Below are 11,514 nucleotides of genomic sequence, written 5' to 3' on the forward strand. Positions count from 1 at the left end.
GGTTCTGTCTAACACTTAAGATATTTCGAAGTAATTAGTTTCCCTATAGGCTTGAGTCCGAGGACCATGCAATGCCTTGGTTCTGTCTAACACTTAAGATATTTCGAAGTAGTTAGTTTCCCCATAGGCTTGAGTCCAAGGACCATGCAATGCCTTGGTTCTGTCTAACACTTAAGATATTTTGAAGTAGTTAGTTTCCCCATAGGCTTGAGTCCGAGGACCATGCAATGCCTTGGTTCTGTCTAACACTTAGGATATTTTAAAGTAGTTAGTTTCCCCATAGGCTTGAGTCTGAGGACCATGCAATGCCTTGGTTCTGTCTAACACTTAAGATATTTTGAAGTAGTTAGTTTCCCCATAGGCTTGAGTCCGAAGACCATGCAATGCCTTGGTTCTGTCTAACACTTAAGATATTTTGAAGTAGTTAGTTTCCCCATAGGCTTGAGTCCGAGGACCATGCAATCCCTTGGTTATGTCTAACACTTTGTCTTATCGTCAGAGCGCGAGATACATAGTCATAATAGCGTAAGAAATTGAATCCAAAAAGGCTTCTTCATTAATAATAATACATTTTCAGGTTATTTACATTCCACGGACGAGGTACAGGTTTTTCGTCTAGATCTTCTAAGTAGTATGGCCCTATCCCGTCTACTGACGTAATTCGGTAGGGCCCCTCCCAGTTGGGTCCCAGCTTTCCCCAAGAAAGGTTTTTAGCAGCCCCTATGACTTTTCTCAGCACCAGGTTCCCCGGTGTTAGTGGTCTGAGCCCCACATTGGTAACATACCCCTGCTTGAGCTTTTGTTGGTAATAGGCCAGCTAGATCATCGCTCGTTCCCTTCGTTCTTCTACCAGGTCCAGGCTCCTCCCCAGCAGTTCATCATTGCTGCCTAGGGTGAAAGAGCTCGTCCTTAGCATCGGGAAGCTTGTTTCCCGGGGGATCACCGCCTCGGCACCATAAGTTAAGGCGAAGGGTGTTTCCCCTGTTGACCGCTGGGGCATGGTCCGGTATGTCCAGAGAACGTGGGGCAGCTCCTCTACCCATCTCCCTTTGGCGTCGTCCAGTCTATTCTTAAGCCTGCTGACGATGACCTTATTGACGGCCTTGGCTTGCCCGTTTCCCTGAGGGTAGGCGGGCGTTGAGTATCTATTTGTGATACCAAGCTCATAACAGTACCTCATGAAGGCTTTGCTATCGAATTGGAGCCCATTATCCGAGATAAGGATGTAGGGGACCCCGAATCGTGTCACAATGTTCCTCCAAAGAAATTTCTTTGCGTCTACGTCCTTGATGTTGGCCAGTGGCTCGGCCTCGACCCACTTGGTAAAGTAGTCCGTAGCTACCAATAGATACTTCTTATTCCCTGGCGCTCTGGGGAATGGTCCTACAATGTCCAAGCCCCATTGGGCTAACAGCCACGGACTGGACAAGGGATTAAGGACCCCTCTTGGCTGATGGATATTTGGGGCGAACCTTTGGCACTGGTCACACTTCTTGACATAATCCTGGGCCTCTTGCTGCATCCCCGGCCACCAATATCCCTGTGTGACGGCTCGGTGAGACAATGATCTCCCCCCTGTGTGGCTCCCGCAGATTCCCTCGTGCAGCTCTTCGAGCAGTAATTCTGCTGCTTCGGGGTGGACGCACAGCAGGTATGGCCCTGAGTAAGAGCGCCTGTATAGTTCGTGATCCTCGGATAACCAAAATCGAGGAGCTTTTCTTTGTACTTTCTCGGCCTCTGACTTCTCTATGACATGATCTTCAGGGGATACTAAGACTAGTCCTACTCCTGACCCTCTTTGGTTTGCCGCGCCATCAACATATACCTTCCAACATGGTGGCCTCGGGACAGAGACCGCTCCAACTGGCCTTTCGTCGACGATACTTCCCTTGGTTCCCACTTCTATAGTTGGCTCAACGAACTCCGCCGTCAAGTCTGCCAGAACCTGGCCCTTTATGGTAGTCCGAGGCATGTATTTAACGTCGAAGCTCCCCAGGATGGTATTCCACTTTGCAATTCTTCCCGTGTAGTTAGCGGCCTGAAGTACGGACTTCAGGGGTGGTTGGGTTAAGACGACCACCGTGTGAGCCTGAAAGTAATGAGGCAGCTTTCCCGTGGCATGGACCACGGCAAGTATGGCATTTTCCAAGGGTAGGTACTTGACCTCGGCTTCGTGTAGTGACTTGCTAACATAGTAGACTGGTTTTTGGATGCCACCGTCATCTCGTATCACCACCAGGCTCACAGCGTGGTACGCCACAGTAATGTATGCGTATAGGACCTCGTCGGCCTCCGGTTTAAACATGATGGGTGGTTGGGCCAGGTAATCTTTGAGCTGTTGGAAGGCCGTGGCGCATTCCTCAGACCACTCAAATCCCTTCCACTTGTTGAGTAGGAGATAGAACGGTCTGCATCGGTCAGTCGACCTGGAAATGAATCGATTTAGGGCCGCGATCATTCCAGTAAGCCTCTGGATCTCTTTGGGGTTTTGCGGAGGCCTTAGGTTTTGGATAGCTCTGATTTGGTCGGGGTCGACCTCGATCCCCCGGTGGGTGATGATGTAGCCTAGGAACTTGCCAGATCCCACACTGAACGAGCACTTGGATGCATTTAGTCGCAGCCTGTGCTTTCTGAGGACGTCGAATATACAGCCGAGGTCCCACAGATGCTCGAACACCAATCTGCTCTTCACCACCATATCGTCAACATAGATCTCAATGTTTTTGCCCAACAATGGCTCGAACATTCTCGTCATCATCCTCTGATAAGTAGATCTAGCGTTCTTCAAGCTGAATGACATCACCTTGTAGTGGTAGTTCCCGATGGGCGTTACGAAGGCTGTCTTCTCCTAATCCTCCAAGGCTAATAGGATCTGGTGGTAGCCTTGAAAGGCATCTAGGAAGCTCATCCAAGGATGGCCTGCGGTTGCATCCACTAGCTGGTCTATACGTGGCATTGGGAAGGGGTCCTTTGGGTAAGCTTTATTCAGGTCCGTGAAGTCCACGCAAACCCTCCATTTCCCACTCTTCTTCTTGACCACCACAGTGTTGGCTAACCACTCGAGGTAGAATACTTCTTTAATAGCGCTCGCGCACTTGAGTTTATTGACCTCTTCCTTAACTACCTCGGCGTGCTCCTTTGACGTGCGTCAGGGTGGCTGTTTCCTGGGGATCACCGAAGGGTTGACGTTAACGCGGTGACAGATGAAGGATGGGTCAATCCCTGGGGCATCACAGGGGTCCCATGCAAACACGTCCAGGTTACTCTTGAGAAACTCAAGCAACTTCTCCTTCTCTCGGGGAGGCAGTTGGGTTCCGACCTGGAAGAACCTCTCCTGGTTGCCATCGATGACCACTTTCTCTAGGCCTTCGAGCCTTGCTTCCTCGGCGACCGCGTCAGCTGGTGCCACCGAGGTGGTTAGCTGCTATAAGTTTTCGGCCATGGTGGCCGAGGGCTACGTATCTTACGGACGTGAGGTGGCCGCGACCATGCACCGCCTTGCCGTTGACTGGCACCCTCGGATCTCGAGGATTCGGTCTCCAGACAAGAATTTCACTTTCTGGTGCAAGGAAGAGGCGACATCTCCTAAGGTGTGGAGCCAAGGCCTTCCCACAATGGTAGTGTAGGGAGAGTACGTGTTCACCACTATAAAGTCCACCTCCACTACTTCCGGGCCGGTCTGGATGGGCAGCCTGATCATGCCCTCCGGTATGACTAGCTTCCCATCGAAACTCATCAAGGGGAAGCTATAGGGCAACAAGTCCTCGGGCTTTAGCCCCAGCCCCTTATAGAGGTCGGGGTACATGACCTCCGTCGTGCTGCCACCGTCCACCATCACCCTTTTGACGTCATAACCCCCAATTCTGAGGGTGATCACCAAAGCGTCATCGTGGGGTTAGGTGATTCCGTCCTTGTCCTCCTAGGAAAAAGTCAGGGTCGGGTGACAGCCTCTTCTGGCCCTCTTTGGCTCTGACTAGGACTCCCCGGTGGCCATCTGGGCTACGGACAGCACCTGCGAGAGGCGCATGCCTGTTCTTCCTGGCGCAGCCAAGATCACATTAATCGTTCCAGCGGGCTGCCCCATGGCTGTGTCCCTTTGTGGCTCCTGGTAGGTCTGGCCCTGCTGGCTGCTAGAATGGTGCAGGAGATGCTTCAGCCGCCCTTCCCGGACTAATTGGTCTAGATAGTTCCAGAGATTCCTACAGTCCTCCGTGGCATGCCCGTGGTCCTGGTGATACTGGCAGTAACGATCCTGATTACGCTTCTTAGGGTCCCCCGACTTCTTATTCGGCCACTTGAAATATGGTTCGTTCTTAATCTTTTCCAGCACCCTGTGCACCGGTTCTCGGAACACAGCGCTGACAGCCTGGGCGTTTGTCTCCCCAGGTTGCCCTATAAAATCTCTTCTCGGACGGGCGTTGTTATATCGGTCTGACCTGGAATCCCTCCTCTCCTGAGGGATAGCTTTCTCCTTCCCCATGCCCTGTAGCAAGTCTTCTTCCACCCGTTTGTATTTGTCGATCCAGTCTATTAGCTGCCGCACGCTGGTGGCGGGCTTACCAGTTAAGGACTTCCTCAGGCCGTGCCCCATTGGGAGCCCGTTCTTAAACGTGTTGATGGCGACATCATCGTACTTACCGTCCAACTCGTTGTAAATCTCCCAATACTTGTCCGAGTAAGCCTTGAGGGTCTCGTCATCGCGCATGGTCAGGGACAGCAACGCGCTCATGGGCCGAGGAGGTCTGCTGTTCGTGACAAAATGGGAACCAAAGGCCTGGGTCAGCTGTCTGTACGAGTTTACGGAATTCGTCCTCAAGCCGTTAAACCACCTCATTTCCATAAGCCCCAAGCTGGACGGGAAGACTTTGCACATCAGCGCCTCGTTCTTAGAGTGAATGGCCATCCTCTGATTGAACTGGCTCACGTGCTTCATGGGGTTCGTTTTGCCATTGTAAATGGTGAAGGTCGGCTGCTGGAACCTCCAAGGGAGCACCGCCTTGTCTATGCGATGCGTAAAGGGCGACCTGGAGAGTCGGTCCAGCGCCCTGCTCATGGCGTCGCTTCCCAAGCCCTTAGCGGTGGGGCTGCCACGCCTACGCCTCTGATAGCGCTCATCCTCGTGGGAGAAAACTTCACTCGGGGGTGTCGTCGACCTTTGCCTGTAGTCATCATCACTTTCGTCGTCAGAGGGTAAGTCAAGGCTGGGTTCGGGTCGCTTTCGCTGTGCATGGCGCAACTTTCTCTTCAGATCATCTATCTCTCGTTGCATGGCCGCCTTATCTTCCTGCCTCTGAGAGGCATGACTCTTATCCTCCCGCGGTTTCGCGGCTGGGTCGTTATCGCCTCCTTGGGGCACGTGGCCGCTTCTATGTGTATGGCTTTCACTAGTTTGCGAGGTGTGCACGCTTCCTTCTCGGAATCATCCGTTCTCCTCGTTCTGGCCGTGCCCCGTGTTGCCATAGTCGTTCGGACGTTGGGGTCTAGCTGGTTCGTGTCGATGGGAACTCCCTTGGTGAGGGTCTGACCCTACCATGCCTGGCTGTTGTCCTTACTGACGCACGAGTTCTTCCCACAGACGGCGCCAATTGTAGGGACCAGATTTGGGACACTTCTTCAGGTTGAGAGAGTGGACCCAAGCCCAGCTTGCCCTTTAATGAATTTATAGAGAATGGGCTCAAGAACTAGGCCCTAGTAAGGGACGCAACTGCCTTGCATGGTTGCATGTGGGCTTATCAACCTAAATGCGAATTGGGATGTACAAGGATACTCCTTGGGCATGTCTTCCGAGGCTTGGCGTTCTTATCATTTCTTTTAAGACTGATTACAAAGGTCCAAAGAACACAAGTCGCTACAGTATTCCCTCATGCAGATCTCTCATCCCCCTTTTAGGAGAGACTCCTTACGTTATATACCTCTCTAAACTGATCCTAACCCTCTATTTGTTGACCAGTCAGGCCACCACTTGAGAGCCTGTCCCATCAGCTGCATCCCCATTCCCCCTGTGGGTTGCAGCACCCAAGGCAGCACTGTTTAAGAGTCCTATCCTCATTAATGCGGCCAGGACGTTAGTTGAGAGCATTCAATGTGGAGGTGACAGCTCGCCTAAGACTTGCTCCTTCACCGTGCTCCCGTTGTCGACGCGTGGCACTTGCCCTTCCCCTCCTCGGATATTCAAGAAGACGCCCTTTTGGTGGAGTGGTGCCCGTGTACTTATGAGGTCTCGGATGTCCGAGGATGGGGTCATCCTCGGATATGTTCCTCGGGGGGCGGACATCGCGCTTTCATCCTTAGACCCCTCATGCATCCTCGGCGCGGGCCTCTGGGCCTGAATTGAAGTGGGCCGACGCTGCCTGATTTTCTGGCCCCACAATAACTTATTAAGTAAAGAAGAATAAATAAATATTTTATAAGAATTGTACATCAATCTCAATCTACTAAACGTTGGTAGCAGATTCAGCACTGCAAATATTCATACTTGCAAATTGTAGCTCAAATTGGCCAATTTCGTTAGCATCTTCATCTACAATATAATATTTTAATATAACTTAATGTACCATGAAAGCAAATCAATAAAGAATTAAAATTGTATAATTATGACTGTAAAAACATTAAATTACCTTCAAATCCATATAGCCAACTTTTAGTACATAACGTAGCTTCCACATTCTCAGGTAAAACTTAAAAGACATGATTGATACGGAGTAAGAATTTTTTCCCAATGCTAAAACTTGATTCAGAAGCAACAGTGGTTATTGAAATGCTCATGAGATCTCATGCCACTAAAGAGAGCTCTAAAAACCAATTGTAATGCTCTTTCCACCAAGAGAGAACTTTCAACTTTGAATTTTGTTTTTTGTTAAGTCTAGGCTCTTCTAAATACAAGTCCAACTGAGATTTTTTTGTTTTGGCACCACAACCACTTTCATAATGATTAAATTCCTAATCATTAAAAAAAAATTGCAATGAAAAATAATACCACACAACATTACAATCTTTATTATTAAAAAACATAGCACAACATTCAACTGAATCCTAAATGAGATTTTTTTTTTTTTTTTTTTAATGGTTGTCTTGAGTAACGAAACCAATGCAACCTCACAAATATTAATTTTGAGAATAGTTTATACCCTTTGGTTATAATTAATCCCTTTACCAATTTAGCACCTCAACTTAAATCAAATGGATAATTACACATAACCCACCAGTGGTTTGTGCAAAAATCACTTTGCCTACCCGTGGTTTGAAAAGTATCACTTAACCCACTTGTGGTATGTTTCTGTCAATCTCTGTAACCCACCTCAAGCCCAACCGTTACAAAAACACATCTTAACCCTAAAACACAACATAATGCGAATCAAAACACCCAAAACTCAGAAATTTTTTGAGAGAGAGACCTATGGTGTTCTTTATGGTTTGGAGTGTCTAGAGGGGGAGAAAACATAAGTTTCGCAATATCGTAGCTAGGGAAGTATATGTGACTGTTGTGATCTGCATTTAGGTTGTTAATGGCATTTTTTTATCGTGACCCACCTACGTAGTTAGAGTTTGTAAAATTTTGTCAAAATTTTACCATCTTTGATGAAGTGGGTCTCGGGGTTGGATTCGTTATAGAGACGCCACACTGAAGGAAGATGGTTTTACTTAAAGGAGGGTGATCCGAGGAGATCAAGAAAATCAAGGGTAGGTAGAGAACGAAGAGCTTGTGCGTTAGTGGAAGGCCACAAGTTGTAAAGTACGGAGGCCAAAAAGGCAGAAAGAAGAGGGGAAAGCGGAGTAGTCAGAGAAGGAGAAGCAGTGGGAGAAGAGAGACCAAGCAAGGTACATGGTGGTGGCGGTGAGGGCTCCGCAGCTAACACCGAAGAGGAGAGCGATGACGACACTCAAGATGCCCTTGGTGCGGTCACGAAGGGAGCTAAATTCGTAGGAAGCGAAGGGTTGTTAGGGTTTCCTATACCCCAACGGCATGTTGTTGCGGTGGATCGGGTCACGGAAGAGGAAGATCTCGGTGGATCAGGTCACAGAAGAGGAAGATCTCGGTGGAATGGGTCACGGCATGTCCTGGGTTTTATTTTGATTTATAGCTCCGGTTTTGATGTTTTTTGTTGGTATTGGCTGCTTTTTGTAAAGAGTTTGAGTTTTATTTGAACTGGGTTTCGAAAATTTTGTTCATTTCGATTCATAGAAATGGTATGGGATGTGTTTGATTTAAATCTTCTGTGCTGTGTGAGTATTGAAGAGATTTTGAGGTTTCCAGAACTGGGTTTTGACTGTTATTGTGAATGATGATGTTGATTTGGGTTTACTTAGGCAGCACTAGGGCTTGGTACTACCAAAGAAAGAAGTATACTTCAATGCAGTATAGGAAACAAGAGTCTTGTTTTGAAGGGCAATATTGTATAGTTCGGTTATTTGTGTAGGTTGATCTGGGTTTTATTTTTTTGGATATGTTCTTCATGTTCAAGATTTATGTAAATTAAGAGAGAGATCAATATCACTTTTTGATCTTGTTTCTCTTACATTTTTGTGCTATTTTTTTGTTTTGAGAGGAGAGAGACATAAAATTTGAGCAAAAATACCTATTTACCCTTGATTTTAACAAAAGTGTGTTACGGAAAACAAACGAATCATACCTGAGGTGGGTTAAGTGATACTTTTCAAACCACGGGTAGCCAAATGATTTTCACCCAAACCACAGGTGGGTTTAGTGTAATTATCCCTAAATAAAAATATACTAAATAAGTGTTAGATGATAAAAAAAAAAAGACACTAATTTCTAGATCTATCAATATGATATTGTAATGCATAAATGTTGTAACCTTTTTCGATAATCTGCATAAATATTGTACCTATCTTAGTACGTAGATTGAGATTGATTGTGCATTTTTGGTAGAGAGGAAATCTTGGAAGATAGAAGAAAGTGTGGAAGGAAAGTAAAGATAGAAAAGTGAGAAAAGAAAAAGGATTGTTTACCACTATACGTCTAACACAAGGCTTGTCCCTTGTCTTGGAGAAAATCCTATCTGTTTCGTAAACATGCAATACTCTCTCCTTGTCTTGACTCGGTTGACTGATGAGTGATGACTCTTGTCCCTTGTGTTGTGTGTAACATGTTGTAGGCAATTGGTAGGCAAGCACAGTGACAGAAGCTAGGCTAGCTAGCTCTTATTAGTACTTTTGATGATTTTTTTTTTTTTTTGCTTGGTGGTACTTTTGATGAATTAAATAGTTATTTTTTATAATATATTAATTATTAGTTTTGATATTATGTGCTTTAAGCACTAGTATCAGTACGAAATTAAAATATTTTTTTAGTCAATGTTTTTAATGGGTCGGGTTACAGGTTATTCAGGTTGGGTTGGGTCGGATCGAGTTGATTTGTAAAAAATTAAGTCAAGTCACGAGTCAACCTGTTTTTACTTTGAGTCAACAAAATATAATTCAGGTTAAGTACTTTTCGAGTCAAATCAAAAAATTCTGATCTGTATTGCCATGTATACCACCAATGGTTGCCTTCAATAAATCTATGTTTGTATGGTTTTCCTTCTACTAATATTTTGACCCTAGTTTCTCGTTTGGAGGACCTCATTTGATGCTGCTTTGATGGAAGACTGCCAGCACAAGAAGCAAGAAAAATGTAGCAGAGATAAGTTTCAAACCTTCTTTAAAGACTGTTAGGGCACGTGTAACCAACAAAGAATTTTAATATGGACGTATGGTCAAATTTTTTGAAAGGAAACATTTGTAAGGTTAAACGTTTTAATAAACCTAAAGTCAATTTTTTATCTATTTAGTTTTTTTTTTGTCGAGAGTTTTATAGCTAAGCTGATATTTCTTAATTATTTAAATAATTCGATTATAAAAACATTTGAATTATTTAAATAATTATTTTTTAAGACATTTTTTAATAGATTATTTTTAAAAAGTTTTAATATTTGCTCTAACGAAACATATGTAAAGTAAAAAAATTTTAAAAATAATTCTTATACCATTCCATTGATTAACTTTTTCCTTATTTAAATTTTCTTACCCCCCACCTGATAAAATAATCACATATTTGGATGACATAGGAATGGATGTGGTCAAACTGAGAAATTTTCACCAGTGTTCTTAATCAACATAATACAGGAACAAAGTGAGAGTTGAAGAAGTCAAGAATGAAGAAACTATGATAAATACTCGGCTTATCTGATAGTGGACGGTTGATAAGTATAGATTTTTTGAACTAAAAAGACATATTATAATCTGACAAAGAATCCTTAAGCTTGACCAAAGGGAGTGTCACTTCTATAGTTCCATCTGTAATAGCTGTAGATTATCCACTGGAAGAGTTCAAGGCACTGTTATTAAAAAAAAGAAAAAAAAAGAAAAGAAAAAAAGACCCTACCAATGGCACCTCTAGGTGGGGCTTCCATCAATCTCTGGTATAGGCACCATCAACAATAACTTTCGTTTGCAGCTGCACTTTTTCAAAATAGTACTTGCTATGCGTGTTCCAAATGGCCCAGGCAGTGACAACCCAAACCTCAACTTCACCACGTTCCAGCCGGTCCTGAAGTCCTCTTAGCAATAGAAAAATATCAGTATCCTCGTTTGGACACTTTTGCAGTCTACCCCTTACCAATGCCCATGCATTACGGGCAAAAGAGCATTTCCAAAGCACGTGGCCAACTGTCTCTAGTTGTTGTTTACAATAAACTCGATCCACGTTAATTATTATTACACTTCAACTTATTTATTATTAAATATATTGTTTAAACTTTTAACTACAATTGTAAGGCAATCAATATCCTCTTAACCAAAAAGTAGTAGACATTCATATAAAAAAAAAAAAAGTAGTAGATATTTTTTTTAAGGATAATTTTGGAGCCTTGATGCAATGGGATTTAAAAGCAGGGTTGACCAACTTTGGATTGACATATGACGTGGTCTAGGGAGGGTAATTCAAAACTGCTAATATCTTTTTCACTTTTGCTCAATGTTTGCGATTAAATCCCTGTTGTGTTTTTAGGAGCTGTGTATTTTCCATTAAAATAAAATAAAGGTTAATTAAATTTTAAATGTAAATTGTAGGGTCCTGTTTCTTTACGCAAACCCAAAGACAATTAATTTGTAGAGTGTGGGTCAAAGAACTAGAATTAGTAAGGAATTAATAACAATGGATCATAATCATTCCCATCAATAGGGCTTCATACTCGGCTTCATTATTAGTCGCTCCAAAATCTAGCCTTAGCGACTTCTCAATGATGATTCCTTCCGGAGATGTCAAGACCAGCCCTACTCCAGAACCTTTCCTGTTCGCAGCACCATCTACGTATAACTCCCAGTGAGCAGGGTCTTGTTGAGAAACCATGCCAACCGATTTTTCATCCATGCTCGGCATTACCGCTACATCTTCCATGCTGGGCTCCGTAAATTCGGCCACCAGATCCGCAAGGACCTGGCCTTTGACTGACGTGCGAGGCATGTACTTGATATCGAAAGCCCCTAGAATGGTGCCCCACTTGGCTATCCTCC

General features: G+C 44.7%; 1 protein-coding gene across 1 annotated transcript; it reads right to left on the bottom strand.

The window, feature by feature from the left end:
* Positions 1-3,973: 3,973 nt before the first annotated feature.
* On the bottom strand, positions 3,974-5,269 carry LOC111987722 (uncharacterized). The gene has a single exon (XM_024019450.2). The coding sequence runs from the start codon at positions 5,267-5,269 to the stop codon at positions 3,974-3,976; it is 1,296 nt and encodes a 431-aa protein (XP_023875218.2).
* Positions 5,270-11,514: the final 6,245 nt, after the last annotated feature.

Source organism: Quercus suber, unplaced genomic scaffold (assembly GCF_002906115.3).
Source record: "Quercus suber isolate HL8 unplaced genomic scaffold, Cork oak 2.0 scaffold_470, whole genome shotgun sequence".
Lineage (NCBI taxonomy): Eukaryota > Viridiplantae > Streptophyta > Magnoliopsida > Fagales > Fagaceae > Quercus > Quercus suber.